The sequence below is a fragment of the Beta vulgaris genome, chromosome 5 (assembly GCF_026745355.1).
Source record: "Beta vulgaris subsp. vulgaris cultivar EL10 chromosome 5, EL10.2, whole genome shotgun sequence".
Classification (NCBI taxonomy): domain Eukaryota; kingdom Viridiplantae; phylum Streptophyta; class Magnoliopsida; order Caryophyllales; family Amaranthaceae; genus Beta; species Beta vulgaris.
Window position 1 is genome coordinate 65,984,787 of NC_079206.1, and position 26,482 is coordinate 66,011,268.

Consider the following 26,482-nt stretch of genomic DNA (forward strand, 5'->3'; position numbering starts at 1 on the left):
ATGTTACAATACTTGCACACAAGATAGTCATAGTTGGAGACAACTTGGGAGAAGCCAAATACAATAGTATTAGAGAGCATAACTTGAACTTCGCATGAGACTAAATTGGATTTTTGCTTGACTAATTACTGGTAAGATTTGGGGAAGGCATATGTATCAATGTGCCTCGTCTTCTTGTGCCGTGACATTGGTCCATGGTCATGCTTCTTTGAGATTCAAGCAAGTGTTTCCAAGGATACATAAGTTAATAATACTTCATTAAGATCTAAGTTCGATCATATATTATAGATTTGAGGTGTATTTGTATTTAAAGATCATGGTGTACGTACAATTTAGTAGGATTATTATGTTACAATTCGAATAAATATTGTGGGAATTAGTGCCCTTTATGAGCGTATATTATAGTTTTATTATATCAATTAATCACGTATATATAGCAAGGTCGTGGTAGATTAAGTTTGAATAGTACCAAGAGATAAAATGCACATATATACATGCCATCACGGGCTCACGGCCTCACTGATGTACACTTATAAGTATGAAAAAGTAACTAAGGATGTCTTGGTCTAGTGGTTAAGATTGAGGTGCTGTGAATGATAGGTCACAGGTTCAAATTCCCCATCCCCTTCTTTGTACTTTGTACTGCCTTCGTGGCTCATATGGACAAAAAAAAGGTATAAAAATACTAAATGGAAAAATTTCTTCTTTACCATTGGTGTGGTCAATGATTATAACCAAGAAAACGACTTTCCCATAATTCCTTTATTATCATTTAATTTCAACTACTTGATTTTCACACTATCTACAAACTCCTATAACATCTTTGGCAAACTCCAATAACATCTTTGGCGACTTATACGTAAGATAAACATAAGGTAAAAGCTAACTGACATCCCAGGGGCGCTAGATAAGAAATATATTGCTCTACTTAATTACTCATATTTATATAAAATAATATAATAATACATAATTTTAATGCAATGCATTTAAATGCTTTGCATTGGAGTTAAATATTTTTCGCTTTCCTATTGAAAAACATTAAATGTTTTGCATTGGAATTATATATTATTCTATTATTTTGTATAAATATGAGTACTTAAGTAGAACAATATATTTCTTATCTAGCGCCCCGGAGCGTCCGTTAACGGGATTATAGGTGGGATTACATGTTATATTTGCCTCAAAATATATTTTTAATATAAACTTTTTATATTAAAAATTTAAACTCTAATTATTAATAATTATAAGAATATTAATGATCGAGAATTCAAGATGATATAATTAATTAACAAGCGTGAAAATCAATTTATCGCAAATAAAAGACAAAAGAGAAAGGATATTTAATGGATAACAGTTCTCCAAAGACTTTAAAAACTTGGCTCATGGCGACTCAAGTACAAGTAGCAAGACATCATTCACACGAGTGCATGATTATTGATTAGGCTCCAAAGTCTAAACGAGCAACAGATGATTGTCATTAACAAACTGCTAATTATTTCACATGAAAAGAAGAAGAATAACTAATTTTCTTGCACCCTATAAAATCCTAAGCTAAAGTCTAACCCTAAAAGCTAAGGGAGACTAGCCACTAGCATTTTAGCATTAGGTCATGGTCGGAAAGGTATTAGCACTAATATGCCTAATCATTACCTAAATTACCTTATTACATCTCTTAATTGATTAACCCTGAAATCACTCATAAGATGTTACTTACTCTATTATGTCATCAAAATTAAACCATTCTCAGCATGTTTGATAACATTTACATTTTATGGAGACATTTGGTTAACTAATCTTGACTATCCAAACTATAAAAAATCAGAAATTACATGATAACTTTTTTCTAACTCACTCAAGTTATATGATTATATTCACGACACAAATTAATCCACTTCATTACTCCAAAATAGAACACGTAACCATTTTTACATAGTATAGAGTTGACAAATGAAAATTTGAATAAGAAATTAGATGTATGTTGTACAAATTTGGAAACCTACCAACTGAACTAGTTAACATCATGGATTTTACCCTCAATTATGTACACCTATTATTTCTCAACACTTACATTACTATGCCATTATGGTAGGCCAAAAATACGAGTATAGCTTGACCATTAATACTTTAATAGCATCGAATCATAAGATCGAGCTACCAAGCACAAAAGGTAAATACTATAGTTCGAGCCGCAAATCTGGAACACTTTTTTTTCTTTTTTTCGTACATTAGCAGGCACCTTCCCCTGTTTCTTATCTCAGGTATATAAAAGGTGTTATTCTTGAGAAGTGGAAAACGAGAATCGAACCCTACACCACGGGGGTTGTGAGGTGAGTTAGAGGACCAACTCCTCTATATATGATTCTCCTTTTTTTGGTACATTAATGATCCACCCCATGTTACCTATCTCGAGTATATAAGGGTGGAAGGGGGGTTTACTTATACCCTCGAGTTGGACACTATTTGAAAGCACAAAAGACACAAACACATTCCGAATCAAAATCTCATAATCATAATCAAAGAAATAATCAACTAAATTTGTCTTACAGCAAACAATTACCAACTAAACTAATTGATATGTGATATCTTTCAAGTCATTAATATGATTATCTATATATGATTCTCCTTTTTTTGGTACATTAATGGTCCCACCCCCTATTACCTATCTCGGGTATATAAGGGGGAGGGGGTTTATACTTATACCCTCGCGTTGGACACTATTTGGTAGCACAAAAGATACAAACACATTCCGGATCAAAATCTCATAATCATAATCAAAAAGATAATCAGCTAAATTTGTCTTACAACAAACAATTACCAACTAAACTAATTGACATGTGATATCTTTCAAGTCATGTTAGCCAAAAAAAAAAAAAAGGGTTTCAATTTTTGAGTCTTAGTGGTTAAATCAACTATTTAGGAGGAGAAAAAGGCAAGATAAAGACAACTAGTTTACACCTTTATGGGCTATCCAGATGCCCTTTCGAGGAGGGAAGTTGACGGGCACTAACGTAGCTCATAACTGTTAACACAAACCAACTGGACAAATCAAATATATGGACCACTAAACAGATTATCCTTTCAAATAAACTAACAATCTTAGCCTTTATTATTAAGCATGATGTTAAACTAGCTAGCTTCACTGTGTGTGCATAACAATCTAAAAAGAAGCTTGTGCAAAGAAAGAGGTACAATAGTACCATCTCATGGATTCTTCCAGCATGTTCAAGCATATGCACGATATGCTGCTTTTGTAATATTCTCTAACTTTTTTACAGTACCCCTTCCTCATGAGTCACGAGTAGTATTTTTCCCTAGACTAGTTAAAAATAATTGGAGTTTAACCGAATAGATTTCGCAACCAAAACCCAGCTCGATACAACTTAAACTATGTTCTCACCTTACTTTCACTTATATCAAGGAATTTTAAGTTCAGATAAGTTAAATTCAAAACTTACAAGTACTGTAACGTTCACGTACAGGACACGAGTTCAATGCTAAGTATAGATAAGTTGAGTTCAAGACCAGTAATAAGCTGAGTTTAGAGCCGATAAGGCTACCCAAGTTCAATCTCCGTTTAGGGCTTCCAAGTGAAGCAAACTAGCATATTAAGCCAAAATTGATGAGGGAAAAAAGTGTAAAATTAGTGTTGTTTGTTCTTCAAAAGAATCAGATTTTCAACTGAAACATACCATATACTTCCTCCGTTCCATAATAAGTGAAACACTTCTCTCTTTTATGTGAGAGTTTTTTTAAAGAAGTGTCTCACTTATTATAGAACGGAGGAAGTATTAAATACAAAGCAAAACAATCTGAGGGAATGTCACTTGTAAATGTGAAAAGCCAAAAGGGCAGAGTTACAGTGTAAACAGTGGGTGCACTTTCCTAATTTTACAGAAAAGTAAATTTTTCCACTAATCTTAACCATAAGGAGTCAAGGATAAAGTATGCAAAAACTACAGTACTGATAAAAAAGATGGGAAAACCTACCCACCACCATCTAAATGGCAAAACATGCCTAAATGTACACAACTTTACTTCTACAAAACCTTAATTAGTATTTTATTTTTTGAAGAAAGCAATACAACTTTTTTCCATGAATACCCTATCTTGACTATAGGCAGTTAAAAATCAAAATTTAACCACAAGAAATGATGGTCTTTCTAATCAAAGTTCCCCCAAACTGAAAATTATTGAATCTAAGTAGTTACTATACAGTGGCAACAACTATTTACATGAGGTTATGACAAATATTTCACCCAGATTTTGAGAAGTCAAAAAATACCTTCATCACTAGATGATCTAGGCAAGCCTTTGATAACATCTCTAAGAGCGTAATAGTGGCTTTCGCATTTGTGATCCACAATCATGTTGCTCGAGAGTAAAACTGTCTGGAAATGTTGCCCAGGTTGCCACTTCCAGAGTGTGAAGTAGTCTTTTGCTTTGCTTCCCTTGCTGCTGCTGCTTCGAGTATCAGAATTTCTCTTTAGATAATACACAGTTCCAGGAACAAACAACTCTTCATGCATCAAAGTGGTTGCATTTACTTTGTTCCTGCTGACAGGAGTTGGCTTAGGGATTCGTGGGGGAATATCAGCTCCAGCACGTGAGTCCTCGCTTCTTGAAATTTCTGTTAGTCAAGGTGTCAACTTCTTTCAACTTATATAAATGGCATAGACTGAAATTTTAACGATACTACATTGTAAGAATGACAGTGAAACCTAACAATTAGTATTGAAGACGTTCTCCCTTTCATCAAGGAAGGTCACATTCCTCCCTCTGTTTCGCAACAAGTCAATAACCTCAACAGTTTGTCTGGCACAAGAAACAAGGAAGAGGAGCGTAGATGGCCTCAAAAACTCCATTAAAAATATTTCTCAATATTATCTTTTTACAGTACACCTACTGGCTACTACTGTATGCTATTCACTCATCTTAATATTCCTTTAAACCTAATTTAACACAAAAGCCATGTGATCATAGTAAAATTGAAATCTTTCTTACTAGAAACGGCCAAACAAGAGACAAGATATCAAGTTAAGATGCAGAAGTCAATGTTTATTGCTAGACACGGCCACACAAGAGACAATATCAAAAAGAAAAAGAAAAGAAACTACAAATCAACTTGTAGACTGAGAATTGAAACAATAACTGCTTCCAGTTGATGGATTACAAGGACACAGAGCCATACCAGAGCGATTGTCCTTGATGCTTCTGAAATTAGCATAGTCAGCCACTTTCCGAGCTACATCTTGTACTGAAGACATGACCTGTTTTGCATTTGCGAGGAAATCAAGAACATTTTTCCAATCTTCCTTCTCCAAGACACTTGTCCTGTAAAAAACCAGAATATGATTTCAGAAATCATAAACCACCAGTCATGATGTAATGACAGTCATCAAGCAAACACTAGCATACTCAAACAAACGTTTCAAACGTTTGATGTTACAGTGTAATATAATACAGAATCACTCATCATATTTGCACTCAGATGATGGCAAGATCAACAACCCAGGCATGGCAGTCAATTACTTTTCACTATAGGTCTGTCATATTGCCCTTGCACTCACTACATCAACCTCCAACCCCCATTATGATTTAGTGTAAGTAACAACACCATCATGGCTAGGGGTAGCTGGATATGAAATAGACCAATTCGTGAACAATGCATAAACTCAGATCGGCTATCCAAACTTGATAAGTGTTGAAGTTGGCTTGTGGACTTGTGAACTTAAGAAAAGCAATACACGTCATTTAATATTCAATGAGATTATAACTATGCTTTACCTTAACATGTAAACATGTTGCATAATTACTAAGGTAACCATGCTTTACCTTAACATGTAAACATGTTACATAATTACTAAGGTAATTCTTAGCACGGCCCACCCTAGTCGAAGACTACCATAGAGCCCAAAGGCAACAACAAAAGTACTTGATTGTTTGAATGTCGTTTATCGTGTCAACTTGAAAAAAATTCATTCAAACCAAGCTTGAGCTAGCCAGTGTAATTCGAGATAGGTCCAGCTCAAGCTTGAGATCGGTACAGTCAAATTAAACAGAGTGGAAAGACAGCTGGCCAAATTTCATAAACCAAGATCATCATTGCAACAAACCTACAGCACAAGACCAAAGACATAATATTCTTCTTCAGTCCATCTTCCTCAATATAGAACAGTTCTACCTCAGTCTTGATGCACTAACGATGTGATGAAATATAGATTATTAAGTGGAAAGACAGTCACCAGGACACCCCTAGTACTTGTCCTTTATCTACTTTCCACTTCAAAGCTGAAGCAGCCCCCAATGTGAGCGGCTAGGAAGCTCACCCTTCCTGACAAGTCACCACCCTAGAAGACCAGAGGGTTACAAGTCATAACATGCCAATGAAATGTTACAAGCCATATTTGTGTATTTTGCGAAAGCCAGAACCCATAGCATATCCACGATACTAACTGAAAAAGACACTTACAAAACAACCCAAGTTTCCTCATCATCTCTCATACTTCCCCACTAACTGCAACAAAAATTGGCAAGTTCCTTCAGCATCCAGAGCAGTGGTCCCACCGAGAAACATGAAACTTGAAGAAAGAATTCCTCCAAGAGTAATGAGATATGCTGTTCTCTTAAAGTACATCAGGTACACTTAGGCAGGGCCTAGATGTGAAAATAACAAAAACGACATTTATATCTCAAAATAAAAATAGAAAAGATCCTCACAGGTCATTTTAACTGCAAAAAAAACAGAGAGTAGTGGATAAGAAACGTAAGGAAGGGCAGTGCAGTATTATACTTGTCAAATGAACTTTGGACAAGCACTTTAGACTCCTTTCCTCCACCCATCCACCCACCTCCAGCGGCCAAAGTGAACTTAAAGGCCGCTCTATTTCAGCCAACCCTCCCCTGCCTACAAAGAATCACTATATGTGTCTAATTTCTTCCTTCCTTGCTGGCACCCTTCTATTTCTGTAGCTCTGTGTTGTAAAACAGTCATATTAAGAGATTTCTTGACTCCTATGCATAGAGAAACGGTATCATAATAACATATACGATCATCACCAAGGCCCAACCATACAACAAAAAGAAGGTCAAGTGATTACTTTTCTGCTGATAATTTCTTGTTTCATTACTTTCATTGGCTTTCTTCTGTTATCAATATATCTTCCATAGGTTCAATTACAACGTTCTCATGGCACTGATAGCATCTTAACAGTCTGTTCTTCATTTAATATTGCACAATAATTCACATGTATCACCTTGTTTCACTTCAATCAAAGGAAGCCTCCGTCCCAGCTCTTGTAATGGTGTATTCATGAATCCGGGTAATTTGCTACTTTAAGAAACCAGATAATATGAGCTACATCGACATTGTTCTGGAAGAACTTCTAAGAGATTGTTCCAATGATAAGTGCAACACCCTAATGCAAAGAAGAGCTTCACTGATAGCCCAAATGAAAAGAATTCCATGAACAGCAATCCTCACCCCCCACCCCCACCCCCCACCCCGGAAGAAAAAGCAGACATTAGTAAGCTAATACACCATGGACGTCCCTCTAGATAGAGGCAGCAAGAACCCAGTATAGATCTGGGCAGGATCCAAGATATAGTGAGGTTGTTTCTGGTAGACTGACAATATAAATTCTCGAACATAAGTACTGAATAAAAGGTTAAAGATAAGTATAAGAACCAAACTCTTACACTACGCAAAATTTTCTTTACTTTATCCCGAGGAACAGCAACAACAACAACAATATTTTTGTTTACTTATGACAACCATAGGTATAGATCACATATTCACATTGCAGTAAATCTTAATATAGATTCAAATAACATAAACATTTGGAACTTTGAAAGGTGGAGAAATGGCATCCAGCTTAGAAAGTAGACAAGACCATCTTCAAGAACATATTAAGTACAGTAGTACATTCTACACACAAAGGAGGGACAACTGTCCCTCTAAGAAACATAATGCAAAGTGCCACCTCCCTGCTACTTCAATTGCAACCTAACAACTTTTAGGTCACGACAGCTTAAGGATGATGTGAGCAGTAGCTTACCAGTCAGTCTGAATAATTTCATTCCTCAGTCTTGCCAAAGAAGCGACACTTAAGCGAGGAACAATATCATCCTGCATGAAGAAATTCTTCCATAAGATGAATCATAATAGATACAAATATAAATGAAACAGGTAAACAGCATCATACAGCATAGACGATGACAAGTGTTACTCAGAAAGTTGTGACTATTGAGCATATATGAGATGAAATTCTCTCTTAATGATCCCATGACTCAGCATACTAGTAACGCCTACCTGCATCACAACAGTGGTAACATAGTCACAGCAACTTTCAGCAAGTTCTTTGGACACACAAGGAGGAGTAGCAATTCCAACAGCAGTTACAATATTGGGGTCGAAACCCAGTTCTGTAGCAGATTTTTTACGAAGCATCATTGCCAACAAAGAAGCTGTAGAAGCTCCAAGAGAATGTCCCACCAACCGTAACCTGAAACCCTGTAAGTGAGTTAGGCCATACAAATATTGCAGAGAGCAGCTAAATTGTATACAGATATGCAAAGTACACTGAGCAAGAAAAAATAATATCAACTTAAGCTACAATTTGCGCTTCACCACCTCATGTTGATGCAAGCACTTCTTTATGGTCCCCAGTTCATGATTTAGAAACCAACGAGCAGCTTCAGCAGTACCAAAGTGGGTTGAAAAACCATCAAAGGTAACATCCCCATCACTTGTTGACACAATATCAGTTACAAGGTCATATACTGTATGAGTTCCACGGATACCAAGAATTACAAGTTTTCTGCGGGGATCAATACCGATATAATACCCAGGTCTCATCACACTAGAATTCCTAATAAATTTTAGGATGTTGCTTTCTCGAAGCATGCTTTGTTTGGCAAGACCGGCAGCTGTGTCTCTATAACATCCCCGTGCTAATTCCAAGTGATAAATGAGGTCTTGTATCTGGTTACATAAGCATCAAAAGGCAAGAAAGATAGTTAATACAAACAAATATAAAACACCACATAGTGTGGATCCAGTAGCAACTGAGATATTAGTGGCTAAACATATTGAACCAGAGTTCCATAATAATTCTTAAACATTATTTCTGACAGTTACCACGGATTCTGAGGTAACTTGAACACCCTTGACATCTTCATGTGGACTTGAGGATGCTTGACGAAGATACATAAGATACAGTCCAAGTGTGAGATCACCCAGACTCCAATCTTGTATTCCAATCTTACTCCTCTGGATACTAGCAATGATCTCAGAAATTGAACGACTCGTGGGTGGGGGATTACTTTCAGAACCATTACCTGCTATTTAAAACAACTGCCCCAGTTACCAACTAAAATGATGATGAAAAATTATTCAACACATACCCCATATAAACAAGAAACCTTCTTCTAAACCTTTTAATGATAACAATAAAGAAAAAAGATAAAACAGTCATATAGTCATCTGACACTTGGATACAAAAGTGATAAATGAGAAGTTCGCAAAAGTCACGTCCCCCACCACATGATAGTGCACCTAGGATTCCTCACCGACATTAATACTAGAATACACAAAGGATAAAAGCATAAAACTTCAATGCCAGAAAGGACCAATTTATTACTTAGGCTTGGCATGATCAATGCCTCACCAGGTTCCTTTTGTTTGAATGGATTCCTAAAGAAAATCATCAGTCTCATTTTCATAGTCATAGCAAGCAAAGTAATCAGAAAGCACATAAAGCTTGTGAATTTAATGAATAGTTAAACTGGAACAGTTGAGATTCGATATGTGCTATATGCACTCATAATACAGGGTCACCTTAACGAAAATAACTATTATCAAAGAAAGCAATTAAGGCCTTGTATGAAAGCTCTAATGCCACTACTTCCAATTAACAATGCGTTCACCCAATGTGGTAGTAAGCAAGAATTACGCATTCTTATCCATACAATTGAATAATGACTTCTACAGAAGTCCCTTACGAGACAAAGTACTTCACTTTCTATCTAGAAGTCCATTTACTAAAACACTAACATATTCCATTTATAATAAAATGCCTCATAATTAAACTACAAATAATATTACCAGACCTGGGAAAGCCCACCTACAAAACTGTAGTGCAGGTTCAAGTGCCTTTGTAAGCCATGCAAGTTCCAACTTCCGTTTATTATCATTCACTTCATCATCATCAGAGCTGTACTTTGCAACTACAGGATCGAAATCTTTCCTATCAATGAGCTCAGGCCTCCTTGGCGTCTCATTTGAACCTTCAGTTTCAGTCTTTGATGATTGTGATCGAAACCTGGTAAGAGTGCCATATACAAGTCTTCCATATGATTCCTGTTTCTTTACCATGTCCTTATCTACAGATGCTTTAAAAGTTGCAATCAGATTTTACAGAACTGAATTTCATTCTAAGATGAGAAAATATGGGCCTGAATGCTTCAGCATAAACTAACAAAGGTCAAAGGTACTGGTAAAATAACAACCAGAATGGCATAAACATGCTGACAGAAAACAGATTAATGATTTTTTTTCCTTAAAATAAACGACTAGGTATGCACATAGAATTACCAGATAAAAATTTGAGCTACCAATGGAAGGCAAAAAAAACCAAGCTGTTGGATAAGGGTGATCACAAGATAGAATCATAGAGTTCGAGAAGAATGGTCCGACTGGCGCTTATAATCCATAATGCCGTTTGAGGAAATAAAAGAAAAAGAAAAGTTATATGTAATAATTGTGACTAGCAATTGATGTTAAGACAGCAGTTCATAAAGCAATCGAGGAAGAAGCCAGAAAGGCAATATTATAACATCAACAGCCTAGAAGACAGCAGTTCATATCCATAAAGCAACCAAGGAGGAATCCTGAATTATATCCCGAATTATCTCTGATATATGCCCTAGTCTAGATGTGACTAAATTCCTAATTGTAAAACTAAAATTCTAGTAGTAATAATAGGTAACACGAATTAGATTTACCAAAAGATAAACGCAACTTAAGCCTATGAGAAGAACGAACAAGAACTTAGGGTGATTGATTATGAACTTCGACTTAGGGTTGGCTATGAATGCCTCCATCTCCAGTTAAGGGTGATTATTTGCAAAATATATATATATATATATAACTAGACATAAGACATATACTCAGGACATCATAAATTGACAAAGTACCGCATGCATTAAATCAAGAAAAAACATCTCTAAGCTCCGCTACAATTGTCACAATATGCAAAAAGTTTCAATGGTAATGGCAACAGTTTACCACAACCATGCCAATGTATTCTTGCTTCCTAAGTGTGCTGCAATCCTCTTCTCACACCCCAAGAGTGACCACGCATGTCTACAGATTTAGGAGATCAAGTCAATGTATTGGCTACAACAGTAGCACCGAGTATTGCTCTTTTTTAACCAAGATACATAGATTATCAGTTTTTAATCAAGTAAGAGGAATCTTTGTTGTCCAACCTTCTCAGATCTCCTTTTGGAAGTGAGAACCCTGCTTTATATGATGATATCAGCATTTTTTTCATTTCTTTTTTTTTTTTTTGGGTTCTCTAGCTATCTAGAGGTCGACATTCTTGTAATCCTGAAATTCAGTACACTAGGCATACTAAATCTAATTCCACAAGAAACAGGTGTACACTCGTATATCCTGAAATGGATATAAATCTATGGTCAAGTCCCACATTCTCCCTGTCAACGAAACTAGGACTTGCGATGCTCACAGACCCTATCTGTACAACTAGTGTTCGATCTCCACTTACGTGTGAATAGTGCTGGCACACGAGCACCTTTTGCAAGTTTTGCTCAAGCATTCAATTACTCCCACTTGATGCCAAACTATCTTTGCTGACCAGTAGAGACCCGAAACCGAAGTTTAGGTCAATTATTCTCGATTTTGGAAAATGCAACACAACATGAGATACCTTGACTGTTGAGCTTTAACTAAACCCACAGGATCAGAAATGGAAATTTTGGGCCCAGCATTATCCCTACACCCTAATGCTTTATAACTATGCACAACACATGGCATCAAATCAACAGGAGTTGCATTTGATTGGATAGGGTGTGTACAAGAATGACAACCGGATAGCTAAGATGAGAAAATAATGTATGAGGTTAGCTAGACTAAACAAGCCAAGTCAACTCCGCAATGCTAACTAGTAACCATAACCTCTGTCCGGAATACAGTTTCTCGTAATTAAGGATATCAAGATTTTACGCACCCACTCTTTATACTAGTTTGGCCCTTCTATCCTCTACCTGTCATTGAGTTCATGTAGTCGCATATCGGCAAAATTTAAAATTCCATCTAAAGTCTATTTGTGTCTATTCATTCCCAAAACAGCTACTACATGAATGAAGAAGTATATCAAGCCTCAGGATATCCCTTCAATTAATCATCAAGCCTCAGGAGTCAGTATATTCCTTCAATTAAATTTTTCCTTTCTTCTTAGTACTTGTAATCAATGTTTTAAACTCGCGACGACTCATTCATATGACACAAAAGAGTTTAACCAGGAGAAATTATAACAATTTGATCAAAATCTTACCCTCATACTTTTGGCACTCGAATTCACAAATTTCCAATTTAGAAGTCATAAAGCTTCCATTCTACTTACTTACACAAAACATAACTAAACATTAAACACTACTAATAGAGAAGATCTTTGCTCAAATTAGTTGTATGATAAAACAATTTATAGCTTCAAAATACAAACCTTCTTTTTAGCTAAAATCACAATTCAACATCAACTAACATTCCAACAACATCAACAGAGTTCCAAAAATGACAAAACCATACAATTTCGTCAGCATTCAAAATATAATATACAAATAAACAATTATACATACATACAGTATATGATTTGCACCATAATTTATATAATATAGCGTTTATAATACCGGCAAAAAATCACATTGCTTATGATATAAAAAAATTAAATTCGTCAAATGAAAAATGAAAGAAAAATATACCTATATGATGCAGAATACGCCTCAATGAAGAGTACGCCATTATTTTACAGAGAAATTTCAGAGAGAGAAAATAATGGAAGTACGCTAATTCAGGTACTGCGTGTTACGCATCTTGCAGAAGAACAGATGATATGCGAAGAGGATAAAAGGCGCGACGGACCGGCGGTGCCGCTTTGGGCTAGATTAACACCTGGGCAACACGGGCATCATCAAATTGTTTTTTTTTTTTTTTTTTTTTTTTTTTTGGTATATGAGCTACTAAGCGCAGTGATATAAATGGAATTCGATCTTAGATTTTGGACACTTGGTACCCAATAACATTTTACCAAGTAAGCTAAATGACGTCCAGATATACGTCATTAAATATTCATTTTTATTTTGGGTAGCCTTGACCCCAATGAAACTTAATTGGCCTTGTTCGGCCATCTAGTTGAAGGCCGTATTTTTTATTATTATTATTGAAATGCGTTGAGGTAAATTGTGAGAGTAAACTAACTTAACTCATTTAAACTAAGTTGTTGAATTTTATAATAGGGCCTTAGTGTTCGAGATAAGTCAAGTCCAACTTTGTTCAAACTTGGTATTAGTAGTGTGTTCTATTTACCTTAACTAGATAAGTTTCAGGACTAATTTGATTTGATCAAATTTAATTTGATCAAATTTAATTTGATATAATAAAGTAATAAGTTCAACTAAGATAAAATTAATTGATGAGAACGTAATTTAAACATATACTAGTATGAATGAAGAAGTTGAATGGATTTATTGATATGTATATGTGCAAGTAATAACATTATTTTCTTCCTCTTCTTCTTGCCCTCTTTTTCTTTTAGCACAATTTGTTTTCTTTAATAACCACGATATTGAACAAGAAAACAAGGAGAAAGAAATAAGAAGAAAAATATATAAATTGACTAATCTTTTAATTATCACAAGACATTAATGAGGAATTATAGTAATAAATCAATTATAATGAGAGAGTTTGAATGCGAAAAAAAAAACAATGAGTCATAATATATAACTACATTATAAGGATAGTGGAAATAGACCTAAGCATGGGCCAATCGGGCCTGTTCACGAGCTCAAGCCCATGAATGTCGGGCCGCCACATTGAGCTTGAGATTTGCAGAATTTGTCCACGGTCCAGCTCAGGTCCACAAGTTGCAGGTTAGGCTCGTGCCTCCCGCGAGCCTGACCCATGTTTGTGATGTTTTTTTTTGACAATTTTAGCCAAAAAAACAAAAAACCACGGCCATATAGGCGAGCTCGTGTCGGGATGGGTCGGAAATAAATTTTCTTGACCGAGGTAGGCCCGCGGCACAGGTAGCGTACAACGGGCCGGGCTGGCTCACGTGCTGGCCCAGCCCATGTCACCTCTAGGTGGAAGGGTGATCATACAACCACTAGACCAACATTGACCCGCTTGTAGTATGTATTATTACAGATTTACAATTGCACAATAACTAATATTCGACAGCTACTCTTACTAAGGTCTTGTTTTTTTTTGGAGTGAACTACGCTGAACTGAACTAAACTAAACTAAATGAAAATTATGAAAGGAAACTACTTAACTGAACTAAACTTTATTAAAATTAACTAAACTAAATTGAATTAAAATTAACGAAACTATATTAAATTGAAATAAATCGAACTAAACTAAATTGAATTAAAATTAACGAAACTATATTAAATTGAAATAAATCGAACTAAACTAAATTGAAATTAACCGAACTAAACTAAAAAAACATGGGCTAAACATGAAAACCCTACTTCCCTAATCATCACCCCTCCAGGCTCCAAATGGCTGACGGCCTAAGATTTGGGCTACAAATGTAAATGGGCTAATACTCACAACTAAATCCCCTAAAGATCTAGGTATTCTCTACATCATTTCATCTTCTATAAATCTCAATACCAAAAACTAGGGTTTCACTTCATCCAACCTTATCTCAATCCGCTGTATCATTATTCATTCACATTAGCAAATGAATTCATTTCGCTTTTTATCAATTCATTCATTCTTTTCAAACTCAAATTTTCTTTTCGATTTTTCATCTGCATATTATATTAGATGGAGAGATAGTAATTTATATGATATGATGAATGAACTATGTTTCCCTATTGGTTTGATTCGCCGATATGATGGCAACAATGTATTAGCTCTATCTGATCATATTTTACTTTTTCTCTCTCTATTTTCTGCATTTTTCTTTACTTTTTTTTTAAAAAAAAGAGAACGATTTGATGAACATCTATTTAAATCCTTAAATTTTAAGGTTTTGATCGCCGGAATGATGGCGAATTCACGTATTCGTACTCTGATCGTTCTCTAATTATTCAAAAAAAAAATACTAATTTTTTCGATTGAATTCTAGGTTTTTTTTTTTTTGCAATGGAATATCAAAATTAAATTGTATTTTATTAAGATTTTGTGGATTAATATATGTGATTTACAAATTTACCTTTTTTTATTTGAAAATAGATTTCTGTACCTTTTGTGCAATTTTCTGGGAATAAGTTATGTTGGATGATGAAAAAAGGTACAAAAGGTTGAAGGCTGAGCAGGTGAATCGATTGATATACCCCTGTTGAGCCCATCACATGTGCGAGATAAAAGTCCTACAGTATGCAGAAACTCTTGTTAGTAGACTCACTTACAAAAAGTGAAAGTGAGTGTGCGATCTGAGTCGGACTTGCTGGGTGGACAACCAAAAAAAACGTGATTTGGAGTAACAAATTGAATCATAACATGCTCAATTAATATTTACCTTGACTTGAGTTACCATACAGTTACTCAAATTACTAACTGTTAAATTGAACTTTGCTATTTCTTACAAACCAAACAAGGAATAGAAGTCTTGACTATTGAGAGGTGGTGTGTGGTGGACTGTACTTGTGCATTTTAAATCATCTCGATATGGTTTGTAATGGACTTGATGAAAGAAAAATGATGTAGAAAATTTGGGATGGAACACTTGCATACGAAGAGTTAAGGGTACAAAGAGGATCCAAACTATTAGGTTTTTCATCATTCAGGACCTATAACTATTTTTTTCACCCTTTGGGACCTGATGACAAGAATCCGGCAAGTTAACTCAACATTAACTGAACTGAGGTTAACTAGACAAAAAAAAGCAAAATTTAAATTAAAAAGTAACCGTTGGAATTTATGGAACTTTTAGTTCTTGAAATACAGCTATAAAAACAAACAAACACAAAAAAAACAATTAAGATAAAATAAATAATACTTAATATCCAAAAAGTACAAGAACACCACAAAAAATAAACTCCATTAAAAGTTCAATCTTCATTCTCATCTTCTCCAAATCTTCAAAAAAAAATGATAATTAAAACCCCAAATGAACAAGACTAATTAGATTTTTTTTTTTTTAGTTTTTCGAAGGAAATGAAAAACCCCATTTGCCAAATTCACATTTATCACAAGCCCATTAGAAAAATTCGAATTTATTGCTCCATTCTTGAAGATCTAAAGAATTCGAACAACAAAACAATACGACCCAAAAATAAAAACAATTCGAAAGAAAACCCAAAAAAAATTGAACAATTCCAACTGGAAAATAAGAACAACCCCAACAAAAAATCACAACAAAAATCATACCACAAAAATCAAACATACCCATAAAAATTCGAACAATACAACAAATCCCAAAAAAAATCCACAAAAAAAAGAGAGTTCAAGAGTGAGAAATAGAGACCATACGACGAAGACCAACTTCGAGATTCATCCACATTGAACATATCTTTGTGTTAAAAACCCAAAAAAACAAATTTTTGGGTTTGAAACATCTAGATTCAAACTGAAAAATTCGATTTTTGGGTTTGAACATCTTCTTCTTCCAATTTGAATGATTTCAGATGTTTTTTCCCCAAAAAAAAATGAAATCGTAAACCATAAATGGTTCAAACCCATAAAATAATGATCCCATTAACTCGAAAAAAACATAAATAAGCGAATTTGTGGTAAATTTTGGTATAAATTGGTGAACAAATGAGGAAGATCTGGGAAGAAAGAATAACGGAGGAGAGAGAAAAAAAATTGGATTAGGGTTCTTGAGTTCTTAATTTTTTTTTGGGAAAAACAACAAATGTTAACTTTTTGGGGTTTTAATTGTCAACTGGGCCCACAAGTTAACCAAGGTTAACATTTATGCTCGGAATCTCGTTATAGGTCCTAAACGGTGTACAAAAAAAGACCAGGTCCCAAACGGTGAAAAATCTGATAGTTTGGGTCCCAAACGGTGAAAAATCTGATAGTAGCGGAAGGAAAAGACTAACTTCACTTGTGGTGTGGCATGGTACTGTTCATAATATGCAATCTCGACTCTCAAATGGATGTCATCAAGTTTAATTGATAAAACCTTATAGAATTTGCACCTGAGATTTTTTATCACTCGAGATTAATAGCAGTTTGAAAAAAATCATAAATTAAAATCAAGAGAGGACACCAAATGTTTTTAAATTGAATAGTTCGACAGAATAGATTGTGATGAAACTTCATCCTCGCAATCAAAGACTTTAATTTTTATGACTTCATGACACTTTGTCTACTTCCATAAAATGGTTGAAATCTTGTAAGAAATCAAAACAGGTTTGAACCAAAACAAATAAACTGTTTAAATGTTTGAAGAACATAGGTTTGTTAATTACTCTCTTTTAACTTTAATCAATATTTTGTCTCTTGTATAATATTAGTATAGATGCAAGCTAATTAGTAAAGTGCTAAAGTATTGAAAATGGTATATAAAATGTGGAATCGTATTTATTTACATCATCATATGGCTCCTTATTAGCGCTAGTAGGTCGAGCTGGGTTGGGGTTCATATTTCAATCAATAATGAATGACTTTAAGGTACCTCAACCAACCTAACCCATCAATAAAGGGGTTGGAAAGTTCAAACCTAACTCAACCTAGTATTTATTCAATAATTATTACAAATATTTCGTTATTTTTTCTAGGGGTGTAAGTTCGGTTTTTGGTTTGGTTTAAGGTGAAAACCAAACCAAACCAAAATAAATTCGGTTTTGAAATTTCCAAACCAAATCCAAACCGAAATTCGACTCAATCCAAACCAAACCAAACCAAAATATGAAATCAAAAACCAAACCAAACCAAACCGAATTTTTTTTTATTTTTCAAAATCCAAACCAAAACAAACCAAATTTTTTTCATATTCCAAAATCCAAACCACACCGAAATGAAATTAAATCTAACCAAGATAAAAACCAAACCGAATTTAAACCAAATTTTTTGATAATTTGTATTTCAAGTGACAATATTTTTGTATTTTCGTAATTAATATTAAAAAAACGAAACACAAAAAAAATAATAGACAAAATTTGTATGTTAAGTGACAATAATTCATTTTTTTTCGGTTTTTTCGGTTTTCCAAAACCAAAACCAATCCAAACCGAAAAAATAATTTTTTTGAATCCAAACCAAACCGAATTTCAAAAAAAAACCAAACCAAATTACTAATTCGGTTTGGTTTGGTTTGGTTTTCGGTTTTTAACCAAATAACTTACACCCCTAATTTTTTCAATAAATTAATTTATCAATTTCAATAAGATTATCTAAATTTCTTGTTAAAAATATAGTATTTTTATATAAGTAAAAGTTTTTATTTCTTAAAATATAGGTGATTTTTATGAGATAACGACATGCGTCATTTTTGATTTCTACTTTAGTATATTGTAAAAGATTATTATTTAAATGAAATCAATTTTTATTAGAAATTCTAAATGAATGAATCCACACTAAAAAAAAATGCTTGCTGAGAGATAATTAAAAAATAAATATGGTTCATTTTGGAAATCTTTGTATTTTTTTTACCAAATTTAATATTCATCAATACGTTTTGGGGTTTTCTTAGGTAAGTGAGTTGAACAAATCAAAACAGATTAATTCTGAGTTTAGAATTTCAATCTTAACCCAATCCGCTTAATTATATGATTAATCAGGTTAACCTTCTTTCATTTAACCTACTTCTTTTTGGTTTATTCACCAAGTACCCCTGAGGTTTATCAATATTGACTTGGTGCCATCGTATTTTTCAACATTCACGAGGTATCTCTGATATTTGAAAAAAAACATGAAATCCCCATGCCGTTAAGTTTTCGTCATTCTTAATTCACTAAATACCTCTTCAGTTTGATAAGTTTCCAACCACTTTTTCCCTTCTCCCCACCCCTAACCCCACCCACACACCCAACTAGAAACCACACCTCCCCACTCTTTGCGGCAACCATCGGCCTCACACCCCCACCCACCTAAGATCCACACCTCCCAACCCCAATAGAAACCCTTCCACACACTATGTGGCAACCACTAGCCTCACAACCCCTCCCCACCCCCCACAAGTAACCCCCACCCCAAACCCTTATTGCTTTGAACAATTGGTGCTTGGTGATTAAGAGACAAGGAGTTTTACGCAGGGGGTGGTGGAGGGGTGGGGGTCGTTCGCGGGGGGGGGAGGGATGGCATGGAGTTTTGCGCAGGGGGTGGTGGAGGTGTCGGGGAGTTTTGCAGGGGAGGGAAGGGTGGGAGGGAGTTTTGCAGAGGGGTGGGGTCGTTCGGGGGGGGGGGGTCGTTCGCAGAGAGAGGGAGGGGTGGTTTTCAGGAGCAGGGGATGTGGGTGGGTGGTTTGGGGGGTGAGGAGGTGGGTTTCGGGGGGTTGGGTGGCTGGGTGATGGTAGGTGGATGTTTAAAGTTAATTAGGGTTAATTAGAGTTTAATTAGAATTAATTAGACTTAATTTGGGTTAATATGAATGATTTGGACGAAAACCTAACGATAGGGGCATTTCAGGAATGTTTTCAAAACCTCAAGGGTACCTGATAAATATTGAAAAACGCGAGGGTATTAGATTAATATTAAGAAACTCCAATAGTACCTGGTGAAAAAATGGTTTTTCTTTTAAAAAATGGGTTATGCTATATGCAACCCTAAGGGTTGTGAATTTATGAATTTTTTTTGCATCAAACGATGTAATAAATAATCAATTAATGCAATTTATTTCCATTTTTACCTTTTTATATACAACACCTAGGGCTGCATATAGGTTTTCCCTTAAAAAATTGTGTTCAAGTCGAGTCAACTTTCTTCGACCCTTAAAAAAAAGCCTAGCCCATTTGAAGTTTGGATCTCGGATTGATGTGTCAAACTCTCAAACCTTATATCGGGTTACCGGCGTACTCCTTTTCTCAAAACCCACAAAATCGCCAAACAACATGCTCTATATAAACCTAACTACCAAAATTACAATTTAGAGCTAGGGTTTATCGGCAATTAGGGTTTCGATTTCTCTTCTTCTCCGAACACACTTCGCCGCAAATTCAAGCTCCAATTAAGAAAATCCCCAAATTGATTCAATCAAGTTCAAATATTTTTCATATTTCTCAAAAATATCCACTTTCATTACCTTCTTTCTTCAAATTTCTTCGATATTTAATGCAATTGAGAGCACGAAATGATGAGCAATTTTCCCTATTGGTTTGATTCGCCAGTATGATGGCGATACTTTGTATTAGCTCTATCTGATCTAAATCTCTCAATTTTCCATTATTTTTCACCATTAATTTTCTTCAAATTTTCCTTAAAAATTATCATATTTTGTAGAATAATTGCATACTCGAGTGCTTTACAGGATAAATTCAATTTAATGCCTTGTTGAGCTCATGGAGTATGCTAAATTGTTTAAATGTCGCCATTTTAGGGTATTTTCCTGCTCTGTTTTTTTTACTTTTATAGCTTGAAAATTCCGTTTTAATGGCGAATACACTATTAAAATTACTTCTTTTTTTAAATTTATGTATGAATTGAAAAGGATGAGAGAGAATGAAGTGATGAACAACTGTTTCCTATTGGTTTGATTCACCAGGATGATGGTGTTTTAACATTGTATTCGTACTGTCTGATCATTCTCTAATGACTCGTTTGGTAGTTGGTTATAAATGATAGTAATGTAAATGAATTTGTATGTAAATTTGTGAAAAGAATCAATAATCGTTAGATTTTAATTACTTTATTTGTGAGATGTAAAATATTCATTTGTTGCATTTAAAATCAAACAGAGAAAGTATGATTATTGCTATTAATTTTGTTTTGGTGAATTTAGATTTTTTGTCGAATTATAAGCACATATCGAAGGCTCGACAGGAGAATTAGAAATTAAACTCTTGTTGAGCTCAATAATTGTGCAAAATTGAATTTTATGTAATTTGTCATTTTGATTGTTTTCGAGCTCAATCTATTATTAGCTGGAAATTTATCAAATAATGACGAATATTATAAGTGATTTTCAAACCTTCAATGCTGATTTTTGGCGCTTGGAGCTGTAAATTTTATGAGATTGGATTGAAGATTTGACAAGGACCATAATATGGATGTGAATCACAGATGAACAAAGGGTAGTTTGACGACGGATTACCAGATTTGCCGGTTTAGGTGAAACGATGATCGAAGTTAATTTCCAGATAACATGTTAATAAAAATTACGAGAAGCCGAAATAAATGAACTTGGCGAACTAGTTGAATGACAATCAATGTTATAAATGTATAATGTAAGTCGATCAATAATGAATGATCAATGCATGAGTTTTGACATCTCTGAGACTCTGACTAAACTCCAGTTACGAAAAAAGATGCAGTCTTATTGTATCATGTACTAGCGATGTTTTTGGCTGTTCGGTTCACTATAATGTCATGCCTAAGAGCACCACGCATGGTTCTCTCGGCTACGTTATGTTCAAGACACTGCATCTGTATGTCTATGACAAAACTTTGTGTTGGCTGGTGCATAGGAGCAGCACTGTTTTTAGGAGCCTTCTTGTTAGTTGTTACTAGTCCATGTAAGGCTTTGCTGCACTCTGGTGGCGAACAATCTCAGCTATTAACTTGCATCATGCATGCTTGTGTGTACAAGAAGATTGCTGTTGAATCTCTGCCCTTTTATATGTCAGGTCCTATGTTACTCGGACTCCTACTTTAACATCAGATCCTCGACACTCTAATATGTGTACAGACAATTCAACCCTTAATTCTCGGCCAAAATAAAGAGTATTTCTTCACGAAATAGACGTGTTGAACACTTGGACGTACTCAATTCTTATGTAAGTACGAATGCAGGATTCTGCTGGTATGATCACCCTGCCTAAAAAGGACTTGACTATTGCTCTAAGCCTCTACTTCTTCTGCAGGTATTACTACATATATTTGGCTGGTTCATTAGAAAAAGGCATATTCACCTGATTGTGTCAGCAACTACTTGTGATAATATTCCTGCTACTGCTACTCTGCTAGAACTTATTTAAGCAAGAATTATGTATGCAATGCAGTGACTCACTACTTCTTTTTTTTCCCTTTGTTCACATTGGTTTATTTGAGAATCTGAATTCATAGTAAAGCTGTAAAGGTAATATATTATACTCTTCGACAGTAATTCAAAGTTTATAACTATTAGAAACAGTTGTTATTTAAACATCTAAGAATTTATCCTTCAAAATGATCCAAAAAACCCCATAGTTTTCTCACCAATCCCCCTTTAATTTGTTCCTATATATCTCCAGATCATGAGCTAAATTTTGTTCTTGACTGTTATGAATTCGAAATGCAAACGATATGGAGCTAAAGCGTATGAGTATGACCTGATAAACATTTGCAGACCCTTACATCACATAACTGATTATATTTCTGGCATCAATTTACAGTCAGAGAACTAAGTTTTCTGAAATAAGATCCGGTCTAGCCTGGTTAATTTTTCTGATAAACTAAGTCACACAACTATTGCTCTAATTTTTCGGTTCAAACAAAAGAAACATAAGGTTTCTGAAGATGGTGAATAAAACATACACTAAGTCTTAAAACGGCGAAGCCAATATCACTGCAACATCAAGTTATGTGGCTATAAATCTACATCTACAGTTCTACAGAACTTGTTTACTCGAAATTATCTTGACGTCTTCCTATCAAGTACCAACTATGCATCTATAAACTTGGTTGACAGCATACTTTGTATAATAACTCGTATAAAAGACACAAATTTAAGTAAACAAGTAAATCTGTTGTAACTACTACCACAATGCTAGTGCTACAGACAAACACAGTATCTGACCTGCTGCAGCAAAATATGCATATCTTTACATCTAAACTTTGCTTGTCTTTTGTCTCCTTTAGAAATTATAAAAACAATTTGCTTTATTATATGCTTATAAGAATCACTAATTAACAAGTAATATTTAGCAGACTATAGTAATACTAGTTGGTTTATAGAATATGCTTATATCTGATGATTAGCTGCATTTACTATCCGGCATTAATACCCAAAACTCGAGCATTTTGTAATTTTCATGTACCACTTATCATAATAATATGAGTAGCCATACTAGCCAAGAATATGTAGGACTAGATGTGTTGGATTATGAAGACAGGGGAAGGGAACTGAGTGAGCTGATATCAACAAAAGCTGGTGTAAAAGGACTTGTAGATTCCGGGATTCATAAAGTCCCAAGAGTCTTTTTATCCTCAGCTGATGTGAAGCATCAGTTGGAGCGAACAAGCTATGATGGTACCGGGAATCATGTCCCAATCATCAATCTCAAGGATTATGAAGATAAAAGGCGTAGGAATATTGTGCATGAAATCTTACAAGCATCAAAGAAATGGGGAGTTTTTCAAATTATCAACCATGGAGTTCCTAGTCTTGTAATGAAGAACATGCTTGGATGCGTGTATGGATTTCACGAGCAGCCTAAAGAGTTGAAAGAAGGATTTTATTCTCATGATTCAACGAGGAAGGTGTGGTATTACGCGACTGTACAGCCAGTTCGTAGAGCTGCATTTTGGAAGGACACGATTGCTTGCCAGTTTGAGGACATGACAACAGATTTTGAAGCCTTACCTCTCATTTGCAGGTTTCACTTACTAACTTCTCATCTGCTCAACATTTTATTGTGAAAAATTTACGAAAATAATCCTACCTATGAGCGATCTTCTTATAATAATGTCAAAAATGAATCATTCCAGAATAATAATCAAAATACAAGGGTATACATCTTTGATCTTCCCTATATAACTGCTTAGTTTTTGTCTTGTATTCGCGACTTTATTTCATTTGATCTCTCCCGTCTTCCCCTGCCTGCACCAATTTGTTCAAATTACTAGGTTATTCTGAAAAGACACACCCTTTACCAGGATTAGTATTAATTGAGTTTATAATGAGAACACCAACCATAATCTGGATCACTCCCATCAAGTTTTCTTCATCTTTTTGTCTGTGGATGCTTTTGCATTGCATTGAATCCTGAATTTTGTAGGAATCCTATGTCTGATTATGTCAAACACATTGTTGAACTAAAAGTGAAGCTATGCAAGTTGCTCTCTGAGGCTCTAGGGCTCGAGTCCAACCACCTTGAACTAATGGAATGTATGGAAGCGCGAAAGGTGGTAGGTCATTATTACCCGCCCTGCCCTGAGCCAGATTTGACTCTAGGCTCAGCACATCACACAGATCCTTATTTTTTAACGATTCTGTTACAAGGTGACATTGATGGACTTCAAGTCTTCAATCAGGATCAATGGATAGATGTGCAGCCTATGGAGGGAGCACTTATTGTTATGATAGGTGATTTGCTGCAGGTATTTACTTAATTTTCTGAGAAAGTTGCAGATTTAATACCAGTTTTCTCGTAATAATTTCAACTATCGGTTATCTTACATTAATCCCAACTATAGAGGAATGACTTAGTGACCTGAAAAAAGTAATTTGAAACTTCAATTTGGGACATGCTCCATCAGTTGGCTTACAAATTGTATCATACACCAGGCTGTACAGTGAGCATGGTACATCCAAGACTATTTTTATGCTCATTGCTCATTTGAAATCATCAAAATGAGCAAAATATACTAAGGAGAGTTCCAAATGAGCAGAAATTAGTCTTGGAGTGTATGATGAATACACTCTTAGTTGGCTAGGCAAGAGAAGGGCACGAAAAGGTTTATTTTGAGAATGTTCCCCATTCAGTTAGGATTGTAAAGTCGTTTTTACTCTTTTTTTTTTTTTCAAAAGTATTATCGTACATAAAGATGGCACTGGGCAGCGCCGTGGCTAGCCAAACCCAAAACTATAGAACGGCCCATGGGCCGAAATTATTATCTTGCACAAAACTAAACTTTCTTTTGTTGTTGTGCAGTTGATAAGCAATGATTTGCTTAGAAGTGTTGAACATAGAGTACTAGCAAACCGAATAGGACCAAGGTTATCAGCTGCATGCTTTTTCTCTACAAATGGCAGAAACAAAGATCGTAAATATGGACCAATAAAGGAACTTTTGTCTGAGAAAAATCCTGCATTATACAAAGAAATCTCACAGGTTGAATATTACAAGCATTACAGTGTGCATGAAAGTTGTGGCTCCAAATCTCTTCCTCATCTCAAGCTTTAAACTTTCTCATTGATCCTTAATTACTTGCATGATCATACAATTATTGAATTATGTTTCATTCTCTCTGATATAAACAGACATTTCATTAAAATTGAAGCGGGATTTGGATTATGTATAGTCTCTCAGGTTTCTGCTTACACCTCCGAATGCCTTGTTATGCGTGTAGGTGTGTAGCATATCATGTATGTTCTATGTTACTTGTGTCGCACACGGGTATGTGTCCATGTGTAAGAGTCGGTTTTATTATAGAAACGTTTCACATATTTTAGGCCTGAAATGATATGTGTCAAGTGATCGAGTCTCCACACCCATGTTGGAATACAAGGAATTTGACATGAGTATTTGAGGAGAATAAAGAGTTTGAATAAAATAGCCTAAATGTTTACTTTGAGGCCTGGGGGAGTTTTTATTAGAATTCATTAAAAGTCGCTATTAAGAGAAGGTAATTCACTCTATTCTATGAATAGTTGGTTTACAAAAGACGGTCTCACCTTACTATTTGAGCTAAAATAGTCACTTAAAAAATAGGTTAAACAAATAATAATTTCTTTAAGATAATTAGTGAGATGGTCTCATGGTGAAATCGTCTTATTTGAGAATTTCGGTTTTATAGATGCTAAAAAGAAGAATAGGTTTTGTATCATAATCTTGGGGTTATATATCATGAATTGTATGACGAATACATGCACAACATATGTTTGTATATATAATGTCAATGATCCATGGTTGCGAAGGAAAACGAAGCGATGGTAACATTAACATATGTTAGGGATGATGGTGTCATTGGAGGGCACTAATGTATTGTATTAGTTTCATGCTAGTACTTAGTATGTTAGAAAGTACTTGTTGGAGCTTTATTCGTAGAAATGGCAATAAGATTGTTCATGAGCGAGCTCATTGTTTGCCTTGATCGTTATTGATAGAAAAGTTTAGTTAATTAGTTAATTTTCTTTCTTGTATTAGCTCGTCGTTGGCTTTCGATACTTCTATGCATAAAATTTAGTTGTCCTTGTAAACTTATCTA

General features: G+C 34.9%; 2 protein-coding genes and 4 non-coding genes across 10 annotated transcripts; 5 read left to right on the forward strand and 1 right to left on the reverse strand.

Annotated features, from left to right (window-relative positions):
- Nucleotides 1–3,810: 3,810 nt before the first annotated feature.
- On the reverse strand, nt 3,811–13,231 carry LOC104894639 (uncharacterized). 5 transcript variants are annotated; one of them, XM_010680916.4, is made up of 8 exons: nt 13,000–13,231; nt 10,108–10,389; nt 9,137–9,339; nt 8,630–8,980; nt 8,309–8,509; nt 8,055–8,125; nt 5,189–5,331; nt 3,811–4,627 (listed from the first exon to the last, which is right to left on the reverse strand). In XM_010680916.4, the coding sequence occupies exons 1-8, from the start codon at nt 13,037–13,039 to the stop codon at nt 4,272–4,274; spliced, it is 1,647 nt and encodes a 548-aa protein (XP_010679218.2). In that variant the 5' UTR covers nt 13,040–13,231; the 3' UTR covers nt 3,811–4,271. The 5 variants fall into 5 exon arrangements, with proteins under 5 accessions (XP_010679218.2, XP_010679223.2, XP_010679221.2 ...); XM_010680921.4 differs by having other exon boundaries at nt 9,137–9,336; nt 10,122–10,319; nt 13,000–13,230; XM_010680919.4 differs by having other exon boundaries at nt 10,122–10,319; nt 13,000–13,230.
- A 1,857-nt stretch (nt 13,232–15,088) lies between these two features.
- On the forward strand, nt 15,089–15,175 carry LOC125498091 (small nucleolar RNA Z102/R77). The gene has a single exon (XR_007274857.1). It is a non-coding gene; the product is annotated as a small nucleolar RNA Z102/R77 (small nucleolar RNA).
- A 58-nt stretch (nt 15,176–15,233) lies between these two features.
- Nucleotides 15,234–15,327, forward strand: LOC125498094 (small nucleolar RNA Z102/R77). Its single transcript, XR_007274860.1, has one exon. It is a non-coding gene; the product is annotated as a small nucleolar RNA Z102/R77 (small nucleolar RNA).
- Nucleotides 15,328–20,177: 4,850 nt separating this feature from the next.
- LOC104894640 (1-aminocyclopropane-1-carboxylate oxidase homolog 1) lies at nt 20,178–26,072 on the forward strand. Its single transcript, XM_010680922.4, has 3 exons — nt 20,178–23,928; nt 24,331–24,652; nt 25,207–26,072. The coding sequence occupies exons 1-3, from the start codon at nt 23,387–23,389 to the stop codon at nt 25,456–25,458; spliced, it is 1,116 nt and encodes a 371-aa protein (XP_010679224.2). The 5' UTR covers nt 20,178–23,386; the 3' UTR covers nt 25,459–26,072.
- Nucleotides 20,480–20,560, forward strand: LOC125498092 (small nucleolar RNA Z102/R77). The gene has a single exon (XR_007274858.1). It is a non-coding gene; the product is annotated as a small nucleolar RNA Z102/R77 (small nucleolar RNA).
- Nucleotides 20,853–20,940, forward strand: LOC125498093 (small nucleolar RNA Z102/R77). Its single transcript, XR_007274859.1, has one exon. It is a non-coding gene; the product is annotated as a small nucleolar RNA Z102/R77 (small nucleolar RNA).
- Nucleotides 26,073–26,482: the final 410 nt, after the last annotated feature.

Excerpts from the sequence above, each read along its gene's own strand:
- LOC104894639 (XM_010680916.4), bottom strand. The coding sequence starts at position 13,039 with ATGGCGTACTCTTCATTGAGGCGTATTCTGCATCATATAG. Across the intron at positions 9,340-10,107 it reads TTGTAGGTGGGCTTTCCCAG|CAGGTAATGGTTCTGAAAGT; the intron begins GTCTGGTAATAT and ends TGTTTTAAATAG. Across the intron at positions 4,628-5,188 it reads CATCAAGGACAATCGCTCTG|AAATTTCAAGAAGCGAGGAC; the intron begins GTATGGCTCTGT and ends CTTGACTAACAG.
- LOC104894640 (XM_010680922.4), top strand. The coding sequence starts at position 23,387 with ATGAGTAGCCATACTAGCCAAGAATATGTAGGACTAGATGTGTTGGAT. Across the intron at positions 23,929-24,330 it reads GCCTTACCTCTCATTTGCAG|GAATCCTATGTCTGATTATG; the intron begins GTTTCACTTACT and ends TGAATTTTGTAG. Across the intron at positions 24,653-25,206 it reads TGATAGGTGATTTGCTGCAG|TTGATAAGCAATGATTTGCT; the intron begins GTATTTACTTAA and ends GTTGTTGTGCAG.